General features: G+C 43.5%; 1 protein-coding gene across 3 annotated transcripts in view; it reads left to right on the top strand.

Moving 5' to 3' along the window:
• TPP2 (tripeptidyl peptidase 2) overlaps positions 1-19000 on the top strand; it is a 62491-nt gene that overhangs the window by 29589 nt on the left and 13902 nt on the right. For 2 of the 3 annotated variants that reach the window (XM_088842625.1, XM_088842627.1), the window contains exons 10-24: positions 282-381; positions 770-918; positions 2569-2684; positions 3184-3352; positions 4058-4215; positions 4509-4585; positions 6148-6254; positions 6942-7096; positions 10062-10178; positions 10416-10516; positions 11081-11177; positions 12016-12153; positions 13491-13735; positions 13994-14072; positions 15914-15952. In XM_088842625.1, the coding sequence (XP_088698751.1) occupies positions 282-381; positions 770-918; positions 2569-2684; positions 3184-3352; positions 4058-4215; positions 4509-4585; positions 6148-6254; positions 6942-7096; positions 10062-10178; positions 10416-10516; positions 11081-11177; positions 12016-12153; positions 13491-13735; positions 13994-14072; positions 15914-15952 (1847 nt within the window). The remainder of the gene's footprint in view (positions 1-281; positions 382-769; positions 919-2568; positions 2685-3183; positions 3353-4057; positions 4216-4508; positions 4586-6147; positions 6255-6941; positions 7097-10061; positions 10179-10415; positions 10517-11080; positions 11178-12015; positions 12154-13490; positions 13736-13993; positions 14073-15913; positions 15953-19000) is intronic. The other variant, XM_088842626.1, reaches the window with a different exon arrangement.

The following is a 19000-nucleotide window of genomic DNA, read 5'->3' as shown; positions in this document are numbered from 1 at the left end:
CTTTTACACATAGAGTCTTAGTTACATTATCCTGTTTAGTCCACATAACAGTCCGGTAGGTATTTTTATATACAGAAGCACAGCACCTCGTGTGGTGTCTGGTATGTAGTAACCTTGGCTGGGTCCTTAAATTTGTTCGCCTCTCCATCTTGTGAGCGACAACGGTGGTGTCCAGAGAACAGGTGCTTGGCCGGGATCCCGCGGCCGGGGTGGGGGGCAGTGGGTTCCGAAGCGGGACCCCTGTTGTGTGTCCCTTTGTCAGTGAGCACGTCCCCCCGCAGGTGTGGGCGCCTACGTCTCTCCCGACATGATGGTGGCCGAGTACTCTCTGCGAGAGAAGTTGCCTGCGAATCAGTACACGTGGTCTTCTCGAGGCCCCAGGTAGGTGGCGCGTGGCAGTGCAGCGGGTGAAAGCGCAGCCGTGCTGGCCGCCACCCGGAGGGCTGCATGGCCCGAGGGCCTCCCCGGGCCCGGACGCTGGCTCTTCCCTTCTGCGGGGGCCTCGCGTCTGTGCGCCTGCCCGGAGGGCTGCATGGCCCGAGGGCCTCCCCGGCCCGGACGCTGGCGCTTCCCTTCTGCGGGGGCCTCGCGTCTGTCCGCCCGCCCGGGGGGCTGCACGGCCCGCGGGCCTCCCCGGCCCGGACGCCGGCGCGGTGGCGCTTCCCTTCTGCAGGGGCCTCGCGTCTGTCCGTCTGTCCGCCTGCCCCGGGGCGCAGGGCCCGCTGCCCGCGCCCGCCTCGCTGAGCAGACTCTGCCTCCTCTCCTTCAGCGCCGACGGGGCCCTCGGAGTCAGCGTCAGCGCCCCGGGCGGCGCCATCGCCTCCGTGCCCAACTGGACGCTGCGGGGCACCCAGCTCATGAACGGGACGTCCATGTCGTCTCCCAACGCCTGCGGGGGCATCGCGCTGGTCCTGTCAGGTGAGGGGCCCTGCCGCCGCAGCCGCGCGTCGTCGGCTCCTCGGCGTCCCCGCCACAGCCCGCGTGCCCTTGATGCGTTAGAAGTGACACGGAGAAGTGGAGTTTCAAAGCGGCATTTTGCCCTTCGCCTCGCTGTTGTTCGGTCACTGGCTGGGGTCTGCCTGAGCCCGTGGACGGCAGCGTGCCAGCTCCTCTGCCCTTCCTCTGCCTCTCAGTCCCCGTTCTAAAATCCACTGCTTGCTTGTTTACAAGCTTGGTTAAGTAGCTGTCAGGTGTCTAGACACTTCCATAAAATAAATTTGATGGCATCAAATAAAGTCAGATTGTAGGCATAAAAAGTAATTGAGTACCTTTCTCTTCTTGTGGACAGGTATTTTTGTTCTCTAAAGTTCTCAAGGCGAGAAAATGTGCTTGAATTGGTAATGACATGGCCTGTAGTAAAGTGTCTGGTGGAGAATCATTTATGTGATCGTAATGGTTTGAACGTGCATTCACTCAGCAAGCGCAATTATTGGCTGTTACTGACTATTAAGCTTTCTTTTGGCTCTGGGGCTAAAGTAGGGAACAAAACATCAAAAGACCTGCCTGTGTGGAGTTGATATTAAAGCTGGAGGAGGAACAGACTATGAACAAAGTAAAAAATCGCTTCCAGGACATAGTAGAGGGTAGGGGATGTTGCCACAGAGCCGGTGAAGTGGACCACGGGCAGGTGACTGCACGCTTGGCGGGGGAGGCCGGGGCCGTTGGCACTGACTGGGGCTCCACCCTCGCTCTGCTGTGCGGCCTCTCCGAGTGTCTCAGGCTCACCGGTGCCTCTTGTCTGTGGCGCACTATTCTGTCGGCCTGGAGCTTCTTTCCCGCCCAGTCTGGGCCCTGTGAGCGCCTGTGTATTCCCTGAGAGCCAAGCCAGTGTCTGTTCTTCTGGTGGAGCAGCGCCCTCTCCAGGGTGCTCCCTGACAAAATTGTTTGCTTTCCCGGTCTTAGAGTGCCATCATGTTCCCATGTTTGTCTGGTTCACGTTCTACACTCCTCACGAGTATTTGTGTGCATGTTTAGTATCAGTTCTGGAGAGGACAGGCGTGCCCTGTTACTTGGGTCCACCTCTCACAACAGTCATCATCAGAAGGTAGACGGCTGGGTGGCCTCCACGTCACGTAGACAGGCACCCCCAGCCTCGTGGTCCCCTGGTGTCGACCAGGAGGCTTGTCATCAGCCTCCTGGGATCCAGTCTCCAGGGTGCTGATTGAGTTAGGTGGGGCCTGAGCATCTTTCTGGCTTGTTCCTGTAGCCCTGGTGTACATCCTGTGCGCCCTGGTTGAGACCTTCTGCCAGTGACCGTGCTGATCGACCAGCAGTGTCTTAAGGAAAACATCACTGGAATGCCTCTTGGTCCCTGCGCTGAGCCCACCTTCATGCTGTGCCATAGTGGGCATGTGGAAGTTTTCACTGAATGAATCTTTGTGTCATGAGTCATACTGTTTGTCACATTTTTAAGAAAAAAAAGATAGAAAAGTGTTGAGACACAAAAACACTAAAAGCAGAATACGTACACATTATCCATGCTAGGGCAGGGGGGAGGCTGGGGAAGCATTTCAAGGAACTGTCTTCTCTAATAAACACTAGTTTCTTGATTTCATTTTTTGATTTTAGGTCTAAAAGCTAATGATGTTAACTACACAGTTCATTCGGTCAGAAGAGCTCTTGAAAACACTGCAGTGAAGGCTGACAACATAGAAGTATTTGCCCAAGGACACGGTATTATTCAGGTATCGTTGTTTGTTTGAGAAGCAGGTTGTAGATCAATAGGATAATATTTTAGCTGTTATTGGATAATATCCCTACTATAGTGATGATTGAGTTTTTCTAATTATAGACTATGTGGCCAGAGTAGCTCTCTGAACTTTAAGCGAAGAAGGTATGAAAAGAGATCTTATAGTTGAATTTGTGGTGCTGAGATAGAGAAAGGTCACTGATGTAAGACATACAGAGAGATGGCAGGGCAGCGGGTAAGCACGTGGAGGATTCCCAGCACCATCACTGGGGAGTAAGAGGGTGAAGTGGAAGGTGAGTCCAGTGGCTGGTGTTTTGTCCAGTGAGGTAGAACTGCCCTCTTAATGGGGTTTATCATGTAGTTCAGAGAGGCGAATATTGAAGCTGACTTCTTGCTTGTACCTTGCTATAACTGAAACGAAATGGGTGATTTGCAATAGAAGACTTTTTTTGACCCAGCTATGTGTATCTTACAATCTGTGTCCTTTTAATTAGGTCGATAAAGCCTATGACTACCTCGTTCAGAACACATCGTTTGCTAATAAATTAGGTTTCACTGTTACGGTGGGAACTAACCGTGGCATCTACCTCCGAGATCCTGTTCAGGTGGCCGCACCTTCGGATCATGGCGTTGGCATTGAACCTGTATTTCCAGAAAATACTGGTGGGTGGTAGCCAGAGAGTAAGCCCACATGTTCACATGTTTGGTTTGAATCGTACTGTGATAGAGAAGTGCTGTTTAGGCTGATGTTTTAAAGAGGAGACAGGACTCAACAGTGTGAATATTGTTGTACATTTCAGAGCATAGGGGAAACCGATGGCAGTGGGGGACCCTGGCACAGTGGCAGTTGACTTAGCAGTGTGACTACAATAGTAGAATCGGCCTTCAGTCACCTAGAGCTCTCATTAAAGTGTGGGTCATGAAGCATCAGATGCCTTTTCTTTCCCATCTTCACTGCTTGAGTGTAAGACCCAGATTTTGGTTGGCGAGTGGGAAAGTTACTAGAAGCAACCAGGGAGAACCCCAGTTCAGTGAATGTAAACAAAATTGTCATCACTGTAAATTAGGAGTCTCTTAGATTCTGTTAACTGCATGCAGTATGAAAAAAAAGGGCACTAAACGCCTTATGTTAGGGTTGTGGCCGTGCTGGGTGAGCGCATGGATGCACGCCAAGCATGCTGAAATACGTGTGAGGGAGACGGTGTGGCTGATGTGTGTGGGCTGTGCTTGGGGAGCCCGTGGCTACTACAGTTTACAGCCAACCATGCTTTCCTGCTGCTGAATGTTCTTGAGAGATGACAGAACGTTTTAAAATGGAAGAAGAGGAAAACAGAGCTAATCTTCACTTTTTGGTTCTTTTAATGCCAGAAAACTCTGAGAAAATATCCCTCCAGCTTCATTTAGCCTTAACTTCGAATTCCTCGTGGGTTCAGTGTCCCAGCCATTTGGAACTCATGAACCAGTGCAGACACATAAACATACGTGTGGACCCCAGGGGCTTAAGGGAAGGACTGCATTATACGGAGGTACTCAGCTGTGCGTCTTCATTTCTGCTTTCTTTGCACTGTGTCGGAGTGTTTGTGTGGCAGACTGTTTCCCCCTTAGTCTGAGTTAGTCAGGGGTTGGCCTGCATATAGTTCTTCAGGCTGTTTGCCACTGATGCGTGACATGACATCAGAAAAGTGATACCAGCTTTTACTTAGGACCTTTCAGCTTTAATATGAGATGAATTTATTCTGTGAGTCGGTCCACCTTCTTTCATTCTCCCCTTTTAAAGAAGCTTCGTTTGTGGATACTGACACTTAACTCTTTTCTCAAGGTTTGTGGCTACGACATAGCGTCGCCCAATGCGGGTCCTCTGTTCAGAGTCCCCATCACTGCGGTCATCGCAGCAAAGTAAGTGCCCAGTCACCACCAGCGTGCTGTTCGGGTAACTATGAGGTGGCTGTCCATGGAAACGGGCTGAGCTTGTAAAGGAGCCGCAGACCAGAACCGAGGGACTGGGCTTGCTCAGCATCCAAGGTGGCCCGTGGCCGGTCAGCTGTTCCCGTTCACAGGGAGAGAGGCGTCTGCCGCCTGCCCTCCAGCAGGGTGACAGCGCCCTCCCAGCTTCCCAGGCCGGACGCCTGGAGCCTCTGCAGTGTCTTGACACGGACTGTGTCCCTTCCCACCCCGACCTCACCACCGCGGCCCCCATCTCTGGAATCACATCGTCTCCTGGTTCTTCCGCATTTCCAGTCCCCTCTGTTTCCAGGCTCTTCCCTTTCCATCTTGTCTTCCACCCCCGACTGAAGAGTCAGGTCTGATCATACTGCTTCCGTATAAGGTCCTTTAGCGTCTCACCCAAGGATCCTGCTCTGCAGATTGCCACCGGTGGTCCTGCAGAGCCCATGTCTCCTGTGGCTCCATCACCACTTTCTACAGTCCCATGAGCTCACCAGAGCTGACCTTCCCTCTGTCTTCGGGACAGGCCTGTTTGCACAGCTGAGTCTTTACTTCAGTCCCCTGTCTCCTAACCCAATGACCAGGCAGGTTCCCGGTCATCCCCAGCTGAAGGGAGTCCCTCCTTTCTGCTGCTTCTCACTTTTACACGCCTGTGGTTCAGGCTTTAGCCAGCACTCTGTCATTTTTAATTTACCCCATTTGACTGTGAGCCCACAGAAGACTCAGGGCCTGCATCTTACGTAATCACACATGGAGCCCAGTGTACAGAACAGACATAGCAAATGATCCAGTACTGGAAGGACACGACTGAGATGAGAGTTTGGGAAACAGTGGACCCCTCTGTCCCCACGAGACTTGTCGAGGAAAAGGAAAACAGTGCATTCATTGTTGTGCCTGTAGCTTCTATTAGCTGTGCCACCGATGTAGTAGTCTCTCATTAAATGTTTGTCACACTGAGTAGAGTTAATCCTTAGTATCTGCTTTAGCTTTCCAGTGTGGATAAGTATACATTTGACCTTTGTGTTTCACTGATCCTTTGCAAAGATCCTGTGGAAGTAGTTTTCCTTTGTACTGTGTCATTTCTGGCATGGGTGCATTTTGAAGCTACAAAAGGGATTACATTTATTAGTTTCAGAGGGATAAGACTGTCAGAGTCAACAAAACGTTGCCTTTGATTTTAATATTTTAGACTCAAAATAGTCCAGATTCTGGTTTTTGAAAAATTGTGTGGATGTTGTAGAATTTTGTTAACAACAGCTACAAAAAAGAACTGTGTCTGTCTGGGTGTCTTACAGACAAATTATAGAACAAGGACGAAGCAGGAAAGTCATCTATACTGGTCTCCCCTGGCTTCTCTCTGCTGAGATGTTGCAAAGATATTTTGATCCCAGCCTTTCACTTCCTGTGTTCATTTCTCAGGAGCTACTGAAATCTAGAGTGCTGGTGGGTTTACAGTAGGAAGCCCTTTTTAATGAGAGTATCATGTTTAATCATTAATTTTTATGAATTTTCAGAGTAAATGAATCAACACATTATGACCTGGCCTTGACAGATGTGCATTTTAAACCTGGTCAGATCCGAAGGCATTTTATTGAGGTTCCTGAGGGTGCGACATGGGCTGGTAAGTCTGTCTTGCCCACTTGTCTTTTTTTGTTTTTTCTTCAGTTGGAGGATAATTGCATTACAGTGCTGTGTTGGTTTCTACCGGACAACAGCGTTTATCAGTCAGAAGTACACATGTCCCCTCCCTCTTGAAACTCCCTCACACACCCCCACCCCCTCATCTTTACGTGGATTCTGACGGCCAGAGCAGATAAACCGAGGGGGAGAGATTAGGAAAACTCACCAGTGAAGCTGAACAAAGGGATCCTAATGGAACTTAGGCATGGTAACAAACAGAAGTTTCTAAAATTAAAGTCCTCTTTATCAGGAGCTGATTGGCTTTTAGCTAAGGCAAGAGGAGAGGCTGAACTCATCAACAGAGGAGGAAGAGATTTTTTAAATCCCCCAACTAGGATAATTGTGTGTCCATCCGTGGACCGCTTCTGTTTCATGCTCTTTGCAGCATAGCAGTTGCTCATTTAAATCCTTATTTCTTTATTTTCCATAACTAACTTTTCTACCCTCTCATCTTAATTAATATTCTGTCAATTCATTGTTTTTAAGGAAATATGCAGGTTTCATTTGAATGTATCATTTTATTCTTGATAGCTGATTCCGCTCACATAGGTGTAGGCTTAGGGAGACCATTTTGTGTCCATTTGAAATCTCAGCAGTGACAATGTTGCCTCTTGCCTTCTTACTGCAGAGGTCACTGTGTGCTCCTGTTCTTCTGAGGTGTCTGCCAAGTTTGTTCTCCACGCAGTGCAGCTTGTGAAGCAGAGAGCGTACAGAAGTCACGAATTCTACAAATTTTGTTCCCTTCCAGAGAAAGGAACGCTTACTGAAGCTTTTCCGGTCTTAGTAAGTTTTAATTAACAGTTTGCAATCTTCAAACTGTTTCCATTTGTCTTTTGTGTGAGCTGTTGATTCTCAGCCGCTGAGTCGTGTCTGACTCCTTATGACTGCAAGGACTGTAGCCCACCAGGCTTCTCTGTCCATGGGATTCTCCAGGCAAGAATACTGGAGTGGGTAGCCATGCCCTCCTCCAGGGGATCTTCCTGACCCAGGGTTTGAACCCAAGTCTCCTCCTTGGCAGGCGGATTCTTGACCACTGAGCCACCTGGGAAGCCCTTGGTGTGGGCTAAGACTAAGTATTTTGATTTGGTTTTATAGTTCAGAGCACACTGGGCCTGTGTATTTTATTAATGCTCAGTAATGTCAGAAGATAGGTCATCTTACTAAGACACTCAAGACCAAGTGAGGGAAATATTAATCTCTCTAACTTTTAAATAATTTAGTCAAAAGAAAGTTCTGGTGTGCTCCATGCTGCCGCTTCACAGAGTGGACCCTGGTTGAGATTGGTCTCTCATTGTATGGCAGACTTTCCATATTTAAGACTTTTCTACTTCAGTCATTTTATTACTGCCCTGTTGTTAAGAATCCATGAGGTTAATTTGCTCTATAGGTGAAAACTGCCACTCCTTCCTACAGTTACTTCAGTGTGGCAGATTTCCACACTTACCTATAGTGTGAGAAGTGGGGGCTTCCTTCTAGAAGGTGAATGTACTGATGACCTTCTTTAAACTTGCTACTTAGTGTTTTGAGTTGGATCCCTTATCTTCCCTTTATCTCTTCTCGGAAGATAAGTGATCAGAAGATAAACTTTCACTTGTGTTCTTGTATGTGTTAGAGTAATATGATTCATCTTTAAACTTTCTAGTGCAAAGAATGTTCAAACTACCATACACACAATTGCACTCATCTCACATGCTAGCAAAGTAATGCTCAAAATTCTCCAAGCCAGGCTTCAACAGTATGTGAAACATGAACTTCAGATGCTCAAACTGGATTTAGAAAGGGCAGAAGAACCAGAGATCAAATTGCCAACATCTGCTGGATCATTGAAAAAGCAAGAGAGTTCCAGAAAAACATCTACTTCTGCTTTATTGACTACACCAAAGTCTTTGACTCTGTGGATCACAGTCAACTGTGGAAAATTCTGAAAGAGATGGGAATACCAGACCACCTAACCTGCCTCTTGAGAAATCTGTGTGTAGGTCAAGAATTAACAGTTAGAACCAGACATGGAACAATAGACTGGTTGCAACCAGTCCATTCTAAAGGAGATCAATCCTGGGTGTTCATTGGAAGGACTGATGCTAAAGCTGAAACTCCAATACTTTGGCCACCTCATGCGACGAGTTGACTCACTGGAAAAGAGTCTGATGCTAGGAGGGATTGGGGGTGGGAGGAGACGGGGACAACAGAGAATGAGATGGCTGGATGGCATCACCAACTCGATGGACATGAGTTTGAGTGAACTCCGGGAGTTGGTGATGGACAGGGAGGCCTGGCGTGCTGTGATTCATGGGGTCTCAAAGAGTCGGACATGACTGAGCAGCTGAACTGAACTGAAATAGGAAAAGGAGTACGTCAAGGTTGTATATTGTCACCCTGCTTATTTAACTAATATGCAGAGTACATCATGAGAAACACTGGGGTGGAAGAAGCACAAGCTGGAATCAAGATTGCCGGGAGAAATACCAATCACCTCAGATATGCAGATGACACCACCCTTATGGCAGAAAGTGAAGAATAACTAAAGAGCCTCTTGATGAATGTGAAAGAGAAGATTGAAACGGTTGACCTAAAACTCAACATTCAGAAAACTAAGATCATGACATCTGGTCCCATCACTTCATGGCAGATAGATGGGGAAACAATGGAAACAGTGAGAGACTTTATATTTTTGGTCTCCAAAATCACTGCAGATGATGACTGCAGCCATGGAGTTAAAAGACACTTGCTCCTTGGAAGAAAAGCTTTGATCAACCTAGACAGCATATTAAGAAGCAGAGACATAACTTTGCCAACAAAGATTCGTCTAGTCAAAGCTATGGTTTTTCCAGCAGTCATGTATGGATGTGAGAGTTGGACCATAAAGAAAGCTGAGCGCCAAAGGATTGATGCTTTTGAACTGTGGTGTTGGAGAAGACTCTTGAGAGTCCCTTGGACTGCAAGGAGATCCAACCAGTCAGTCCTAAAGGAAATCAACTGGAATATTCATTGGAAAGACTGATGCTGAAGCTGAAACTCCAATACTTTGGCCACCTGATGTGAAGAACTGACTCATTGGAAAAGACCCTGATGCTGGGAAAAATTGAGGGCAGGAGAAGAGGGGTATGACAGAGGATGAGATGGCTGGATGGCATCACCGACTCAATGGAAATGAGTTTGAGCAAGCTCAGGGAGTTGGTGATAAACAGGGAAACCTGGAATGCTGCAGTCCATGGGGTCGTAAAGAATCGGACATGACTGAGCGACTGAACTGAGTACACTGATTACTAGAAAATTTAAAGCTCAGCATTCAAGGAACAGCTTTTGTTTATGACTTTTTTAATAAGAAAGAAGGGAGGGACCATAATTTTACTTGGCTTTGGTTGCCAGGCCGCTCTGAGCCCAAGGCTACTACCTGTGACTACTGAAAATGCCTACACAGCTGTCATACCCCTTCTCTTGCCATTGTTCTTAATGATTTTTCCTTTGGTCCTGTTTTTATTCTGGTTGTTTTCACTGTTAATTTATTATATGTACTTGGAAACTGCCTTAGATCTCCTATAACAAGCAGTTTAGGATTATGGGTAGATAACTGTATATTTAAATACTTACGCTCTGATTTGGGTAACTCCATGCGTAGCTAATAACAGTATTCTTTGAGTTTTCTCTCTGTACAAATAGGAAAAGTTTGAAACCATAGAACAGCTTGAGACATCTGTTTGTATTTTGTGATTCATGCATTTACAGTATGTTTCATTTTTCTCTGCAGGGCGGGAAAGCAATCGAGTTTTGCATTGCTCGCTGGTGGGCGAGTCTCAGCGATGTCAACATTGACTACACTATTTCTTTCCATGGGATCGTATGTACTGCTCCACAGTTAAACATTGTAAGTTCACCTTTCCATCATTTTCAAGGTCATTTATGCATGTTACTGTGAAATAATGTCAACGGTTGGATTTAAATTTTAGTGGGGACATTACCTATGTTCAGCAAATAGCAAGTCTTTTTTCCATGGGTGCTGATAAACTTTGTATTTGACACATTTATTTGAGGTTTAAGTATTTTAAAGTACAGTTCATTTTCAGTAAGTTGGAGAAACTAATTTGATAAATATCCTTTGTAGCATGCATCAGAAGGAATCAACCGTTTTGATGTCCAATCCTCCTTGAAGTATGAAGACCTGGCTCCCTGCATAACTCTGAAGAGCTGGGTCCAGACACTGCGGTATCTCAAATGTTTCAGGGCTACCGTGTTGGGTTTCAGGGGGGAAGTGGGAGGGCCCTCTTCACTCTTTGGAAAGGGTCTTTTTATTTTCTCAAGTCACATGAAGGCTGGAGATGAAAATTCACTGCATGACTTTCCAGCCTAGAAAACTGGACAGGTCTCTGGGAGGCAGCCTCAGAGTTGCTTCTGGCCTTAAGTGACATGTACCTGGAACCCTCGGGGGGCACCTGGCAGGACCCACCCTGTGACAAGGGCAGGACTGTCTGCATTCACACCTGTCCATCAGCTGTTAAGCATCGTCACCCTGGTACTGGGATCTGATCGCATTAGGACTCTTAGTTGGTACTTGAAAATGCTTTTATCATGAAAAGCTTACCTTCATAATACTGCAGAATTTATCTTTGCGTGTTGCTGTGGTTTGGTCAATATGTTATAAATGCACTGAAAAGGACAGTGTCCAGGAATGCTCATTTATCAGTTATTTGATTTGCCATAGTTTTTGCTGATTGTAGTTTTTTCTCATTTAAATGAACCTTTGGCTTGTATGCAATTGTCTGATTACAGCCCACTGAGTGCAAAAACAAAGCCTTTAGGATCAAGAGATGTTTTGCCAAATAATCGTCAACTTTATGAGATGGTCCTGACTTACAGCTTTCATCAAGTGAGTGTTTGTGTGACCAGGCACACCCTCGCAACAAGTTTCTGTGTTTTCATAAATCATAAAAATGGAAGAACAGTGTGTTCAACGGGGGTGTGTGTGTATACATATATATGAAATAGAATCAAATAAATAACTGGCTAATTTAGAATTATTCTTTGGGAAATTATGATATATAATGATGTAAGCACCATTCAGATCTGAAGTCACAAATTTTTCCTTTGTGGCGACCTGAACTTTGGGTCTTAGTTCTTGTGATCACTGACCGTTGTCCTCCGATACCTGTCCGTTGCTACATGTCCACTGGTTCAGTGTCTCATTGAAGCCAGCCACCTTCTGATTATGGACCTGGGCCTCTTTGCTCTCTGCATTGACACAGTGAGACATCAGAATGGCTCCTCGGTTGAATGGGTGGTAAAGGTCATTGAGACGAGCATAAATGTCAGATTAAAGTTTATGGAGAATCAGTAAGATTTTAGTAAAACTCTTACTGAAGCATCATACGAGCTACCACTGGGAAGATATTTGATACTGGTGGATTGTCTAATTTCAACCTTATAAATATATTTGTTTTATTTAAAACCAATGAATTAAAGGTCCTAAAGAATATACATTGCTTTATAAATGAACGCAGTTAGCTAGGTTTGTGTTTTTTAAACCTTGTAAAGCAGAAATACCTTTTATTAGTCCTGAAGTGCTGAGTGTTCTGCGTCAAGATTGGTTACCTCAAGAAAATGTTTTTAATAGCTTTAATGTTAAGTTTCATTGATAACAGTATTACAGATCTGTGTTAGAAATCGTATAAACCATGTCAAGTAATCATTCATTTTTTTTTAAACAGCCCAAAAGCGGGGAAGTAACCCCCAGCTGCCCGCTGCTCTGTGAGTTATTGTATGAGTCAGAATTCGACAGTCAGCTCTGGATTATATTTGACCAGAACAAGAGACAGATGGGCTCCGGCGACGCATATCCTCATCAGGTAGGAAGTGGGCAGTGATTTTTAGAATTCACAGAAGCCGTTTCCTGAGCCGATGAACTCGGGATTCTTGCTCTGGTGACGTCCCTGCTCTGTGTCCCCTGCCGTGTGGGTGTGTGTTCAGTGCTTGGCACAGGGCTGGCAGCTCCTCTGTCTGCTGCAGTGGCTCAGCCGCACCTTTGGGCGCCATCTGGCTTTGGGTTGAGACAGGCCCAGAAGGACGCTCACGGACACCAGCTGGCAGAGCCTTTTATTATTCTCCTTCCGACCCCGTGCTTGCTGCCACCTGAACGCTGGAGCAAACCATCAGTATATGTGAGCACCGAATAGTGGCCCCAGGGCTGAACTGGATTGAGAGCTCAATGACAGGGCCAGGTGTCCTCAGGTTATAGAACTCTGAGATGCGTTCCTTCTTGGTGGGCTTAGCAAGCACTGACTGTCTGCCAGGCGCTGTGCCTGGCACAGTTGTTTGTAAGGAAAACAGTCCCTTCATCCTAGGATTTATAGAAATGTTATCCCTGATTGAGATATTATGACCAAAAAATGACATATTTCCTGTAACATTAATAATTCAATGCTAAACAGTAAAAATAACCTATGCAGGGTTTTCAATCAAGGAATGGTTTCCTTTTTCATCAAAGCGAGGCCAGGCACGTGTCCCTAGTGCAGATGGGTTATCATTACAGCCATTCCTGTGGTTGCTTTAGTCTCAGAAGAACGTGTTGCTACAGAGAGGATAGTGTTCCATCCTCTTGAGCAGCTGGACTGGATGGAGCGTAGTACTGAGTGGATTCGTATTCCTTCACGTCCACGGGCTCCCGTCTCTGCTGTCTGCAGTGAGCGGGGTGGTGTGTTGGATATAGTCTAAAGGTTACCAGTCGTGTGTGTGAAAACACGCATATATGTCTGTCTGAGATATTACACAGCGCCTCAGTTTTGCTCATTCTTGTGTTGATTTATGCGTGCCTATGAAGACCCCTGAACGGGGCGGCGGCAGGGGAGGCCATCGCCTTTGTGAGTGGAGATGGAGTCAGCTGAGAGCATGGGAGTAGCCTGTTGCTGTGGGAGGTACAGGGCTCCAGAGCCAGAGCCGCCTTCAGCTCCCTGATTCTCTACGCTGCACGTGACGTTGGCCAGGTCACGTGACCACTCTGACCCTCACCCTTGCTCACCCACACAGTCGGGACGTTGTGCGCGTGTAAATGTGTGCATCATAACTTGCCCTGTATGTCACACACTGAGCGCTGTGTAAGGGGGCATTCCTACTGTCTGTCCCCTTACATTGTAATTTTGGTTCATATGGCTCAACTTCACTTTTCCCAAATATTTTTCTTTTTCAGTATTCCTTGAAACTGGAGAAAGGAGACTATACAATTCGACTGCAGATACGTCACGAGCAAATCAGTGATCTGGAGCGTCTGAAAGATCTTCCATTCATTGTTTCTCATAGGTTGTCTAATACCTTGAGCTTAGATATTCATGAGAATCATAGCCTTGCACTTCTAGGAAAGAAGAAATCAAGTAACTTGACGTTACCGCCCAAATACAACCAGCCGTTCTTTGTCACTTCCTTACCCGATGACAAGTAAGTGATAACATGACTTGTTTTCAGTGTCTGTCCTATTCTCTGTGGTCTTTTAAGGGATAGTTTACTGCATGAAGCTACACTTACACTGTGTTGTCATTCACCTTTATAGACTAAGGTTATTTCTCCCTTTGGCTTTTGAAATCTTAGCTAAGGGAATTATTTCAGAATGCAGTTGTTGTGATGTTTTTCCCCCTAATTATCCTTGTGAAACTTTCTCTTTTGTTCTTTTACTCCTCTTTTGAATCTTCTGATTAGAATACCTAAAGGGGCCGGACCTGGGTGCTACCTCGCAGGATCCTTAACGCTGTCAAAGACTGAACTTGGAAAGAAAGCTGTAAGTAGTTTTTTTTTGTTTTTCTTTTTACATTGAACTTGCCCATTCTAAAATTTCCTTTTCTTTAAAAATGGGAATTAATTCCACATTGCAGTAAAAGAGAAGATCTCTCCGGAAAATGAAATTTAATAGTTTTTTTCCTGAGTTATTAGTAAAGGTTAATTAATGTTTGGTTGTATTTTTATATATTTAGTATTCTTTTTTCCCAAGTCTTAAGTTCTTGGGCCTTGAACTTGTCCTTTGTTGCATGGTTACTGTACTTGAACTTCCCATGAAATACATAGATCCAGATCCAACTTATCTTAAGTGAATGGGATGTTTAAAATTAGAGAATTTATTGAGTTTTAAGAATGTAATATTGTGGATACAGGGAAAAAATCAGATCTTCTTGGGTGACTTCTAAAAACCAGTCAGAACAGTTATTGCTAATAAGCAGTAGTTTTCACTTATGCAGCTCTTTCTTTTACTGGAATTTTGTGTAATTGTATAGATAACTGCAAGGTACTTCTTTTGGTGTTGTAGTTTCAAAAGTGTGCCGCTTGTTAAAAACGTATCTGTGGTTACATTTTAGAAGTAAATGTTAGATTTGTTTTCCATCTGTTTTCATTACAGATTTATTGTGAGAACAGTGTTTATATAGGTATATCTCCCTTTGTCATAAAGTCATTCATCTCCACCCAATAACAGTTGTTGTTCTTACAATTTTATATTTCTCTTTAGCTTTAGTTCTTACAAAGTAAATCTACAACTTAATTCTGGAATTTATGAGTGCTGTTATCAAAATGAATAGATCTCAAACATCTTAACAAGTATGCTCATTCATTTCTTAACCACTGTTGAACCAAAGATGGTTTATTTGCTGACACAGAAGCGTCATCACTTACGACTTTTGTCCTTAGAAGTCGTTTTCCCTAACATTTCTTGAGTCTTATTTCAGTTCATACTGTTTGCTTATGTGTACTTTAGTATAAGTTATAGACATTTCAGTGTAATGTGAAGTGAATCAGTAGTTACTGGAATTCACAGATGCACTGATTTTGAGAAGTCCTAGTAGTCTTTTTAGGGAGATTTCATTTTCCAGTAGGGGAAACATTGCTGCCTCTGCTTTGGGGCTTCAGCAGCGAGGCTTCTCATCCAGACCACTCTTCTGAAGCGTCTGCTGCCTGTGATGAGTAAGGCAGAAGAGTATTGTGATCGTGGAAGTTCGCTTTTAGCCAGTCAGAACTTGCTTCCTTGCTGTGTTCTTTAAGAGGCCATTGTGCGATTAAATCATGAACAGACGGGATTGACTCGTCATTGCTTACCAGGGTAGATTTTCTTGAGGAGCCCTAAAGCCACAGAGTCAACTGCCATTCGCAGCACATCGTTTATTTCATCTGACCTCAGTCTGGGGCTGCAGCTCTTATGCTTTGGGCAGTGGTGAAGGTAACTGGTTCATGCTGCTCCTCTCTGACCTCCCAGTCACCTTGAATGATGCTGTTCTAGCACCTGGACATGTGTGCTTGCTGTGATGTCCTTGAAAATCCGGCTGTGAACTGTCAGCTAACTTTTAACATCTTCAAAACTGGTCTGATAACGGATGGAGTTTTGCTCTACCAATTGTTGCAATACATTGACCCTTAGGAATAACATATTTGAGTGCACTTTTATTCCAAAAAAAAAAAAAATTCAAGTGGCAGGATTGCTTTCTTTAAAAGCCTGCCATTTTGGTGACAGACCTGACCCTTCTAAGTTCTGTGACACATCCAGCGAGAACGGAAGCTGGAAGAGAATTAGAGGTGGTGTCACCATCCTGTGTAGATTTTGCATGTTTTCTTACAGAATGTCCTTCTAACTCCCAGGGGCAGTCTGCAGCAAAACGACAAGGAAAATTTAAAAAGGTACTGATTGTCAGTTCTTTAAAAAGATGTCTTAAAGCCTTATTTGCATATTAGTTAAACTTCTTTTTCTGTCACTTTTATCTTTTTTAAAAAAACTCTCCCTTAGTTTCCTTTCTTTAAGTTCTGCAGTATAATGCTTTTAGCTTATCAATGTTGACATACTGCTCTCTGAAATTTTTTTTCCTGCCATAAGTTTCTTAAAGACCCCTGGTTTATTTGTGTATAGAGAAAATTCTAATACTATTCATTTCATACCCTACGTATGACCAAAAAATAATACTTGAACTTCTGAATTTCTAAAATCATATACAGAGATGAATGTGCTGTTTTTTTTTTTTAGCTATCTATGACAAAGTTATTTGTAAAAGTCTAAAGACATTTCTTAAGTGAAATGATTTGATTAATAAAATATTATTAAAATATTTAAAGTGAAGTTTATTTCCTGCCCCTTCATCTTCTTAGTTCTAGAAAGGCAGAGACAAAAAGAGCAGTGGACGTAGCAGGATCAGAAGTAAGAACTGTTGGCCCAAAATTAAAACTTACACTGAGCTCGAGCAGAGTTTAAGACCATAACTAGTAAGTGATCTGATCTGCGCCCCTGCTGCTTTTTAAGACAATCTCTGACTGACTGCTGGAGCGAAATTTAGCTTGAAAAACTCTTCTCCAAGTCTGCTTTAGAGAAGAGGTTACATGTTCACTAAGCTCTTGGTGAGGACCTGCTGGCATCATGCATTGTTGTAGAGATGTATGGCTCACGCAGGAAGTACTGCAGGGTGAGAGTTAGAGTTTTGAGATAGAAACAAAAGGTAACGCTGTTTCTAGTGATCAAGAAAATTCAGTGATCTAAAAATGGGGATCACCATTTTGTAAAAGATGGAATGTCTTTATTAAAATGACTTCTGAAATTCTGTATTACTATGTAACGGTAAAGACTTTGTTCAAACAAAATGCACCACTGGGGGATAAAGGAGCACTGTCTTCTCTGAAGACCACATTCCTCAGCTGAGCTTTTTGACCCATTTGAATGCCTCGCAGATTCACCCAATAGAACTTAACCAGCATTAAAACAAAAACAGAATGAAACAAAGTGTCAGTTCATCAGACTCACAAAACTAACTTCATTTTGTGTGTAGCTGATCTTTGATTCATTTTGAGAACAGCCTGAAAGTCACTGCTTCAGAGAATGAGGGCAGGCATTCTCGAAGCCTAAAGACGGTGCACATCTCAAAGGCAGAGCGGGTGTTTTCTTCCTGTTGTGTAGTCTGGTTGGTCTTTTGGGAGTTTTGGTGAATTTTGTTAGATTGCTTGAGATAAAAATCTATCTTATAAATAGAAGCCTTATTCTGGTGGTTAGGAAGCTTCTAGAGCTGATAGTTGGAGTCACCGCCTCCATTGCTCCCAGTCTTCAATGCAAGTGTATGTGACACTCTTATTTTAAAAATAATCTCTTTTATAGTTTTCTAATCACATTACAATGATAAAATTGTATATATTGTATAATTATGTATTATTATAAATTTATATAAAATTATATGTTTTAATTTATATATTTTATATAAATATATAATTTATATTTAATTATATAATTATACATTATAAAATTATATATATATATATAGTTTATCACCTGAACAAAATACCAACTTTCTGTACATAATCTTCAATGGATTTCTCCTCTGGGTCTCAGTGACTTTTGATTTGGAAATGTATTGTATGCTTCCCATTTTTAAGTTCACTGTAATGTGAAAGAATATAGTTAACATCATAAATAGAACTCAAATATGATATTAATTTTTAAAATAGCTGTTTTACTTTGTGTGAAGCTATTAAAATTTTGAACTTATATTTTTTAAATAATTTAAGAGATAAAGGTATTATGTTTTGAACCAGAATTTAAATGGTGGTGTGTTTTATTGTCCAAAGAATAGTTACTGGTTTGGCAGATAGGTTTGATTTTCTAACTGCCGATCAGGTCAAACACTGCTGATATTCTTTGTGAATAGCTGGAGTGATTTTTTTTTTCTTTAAAAAAACGCTTACTATTAAGTGTCTACTGTAGAGAACTTAGAGCATTTCTGCTCTGAATAGTCTTTTTTGACTGTCTTTTTAAATCATAATCAAGATTTCTTTTGATTTAATGGTATAAAATAATTTCTGTTCAGTTGACCTTATACTAAGCCCTTTAGAAGTTGAGTTGTAAAAATATGTGTTGACAAAAAGAACAGATGACCATGATAAATGAAAAATGACTTCTTATTTTTCGGTTGGGGATTAAAACTTCCATGTCCATAATTTTTAATAATAAAAATTAGTGTTTGTCTTGAAATTTTGTTACAGGATATTTTTAACATTTATAATTACTACTTTGTTACATATTTAACGTATATAATGCTGATTACATAATCAAGATCCTTCATCAACTTCCCCCGTCTCTTGCATTTTCAGAGTAGTTTATGGTTGCTATTATATATGGTTTCTATCTATATATAGATCTTTGTTAGAGTTCATTGTTAATCATCAGTTCAGTTTAATGTATTGTTCATTTTAAACTCAACTGTTTTCTCGCTTTACTAAAACATCTTCAGTTCAGTGCAGTTCAGTCACTCAGTTGTGTCCAACTCTTTGCGACCCCATGAATCACAGTATGCCAGGCCTCCCTGTCCATCACCAACTCCCGCAGTCCACCCAAACTCATGTCCATCGAGTCGGTGATGCCATCCAGCCATCTCATCCTCTGTCGTCCCCTTCTCCTCCTGCCGCCAATCCCTCCCAGCATCACAGTCTTTTCCAATGAGTCAACTCTTCGCATGAGGTGGCCAAAGTTCAGCTTTAGCATCAGTCCTTCCAATGAACACCCAGGATGGATCTCCTCTAGAATGGACTGGTTGGATCTCCTTGCAATCCAAGGGACTCAAGAGTCTTCTCCAACACCACAGTTCAAAAGCATCAATTCTTCGGTGCTCAGCTTTCTTCACAGTCCAACTCTCACATCCATACATGACCATTGGAGAAACCATAGCCTTGACTAGACGGACCTTTGTTGGCAAA

Source organism: Moschus berezovskii, chromosome 13, assembly GCF_049115385.1.
Source record: "Moschus berezovskii isolate FMDL1 chromosome 13, NW_MosBer_1.0, whole genome shotgun sequence".
In the NCBI taxonomy this organism is placed as follows: Eukaryota; Metazoa; Chordata; class Mammalia; order Artiodactyla; family Moschidae; genus Moschus; species Moschus berezovskii.
This window is presented reverse-complemented; position numbering and strand designations above follow the sequence as displayed.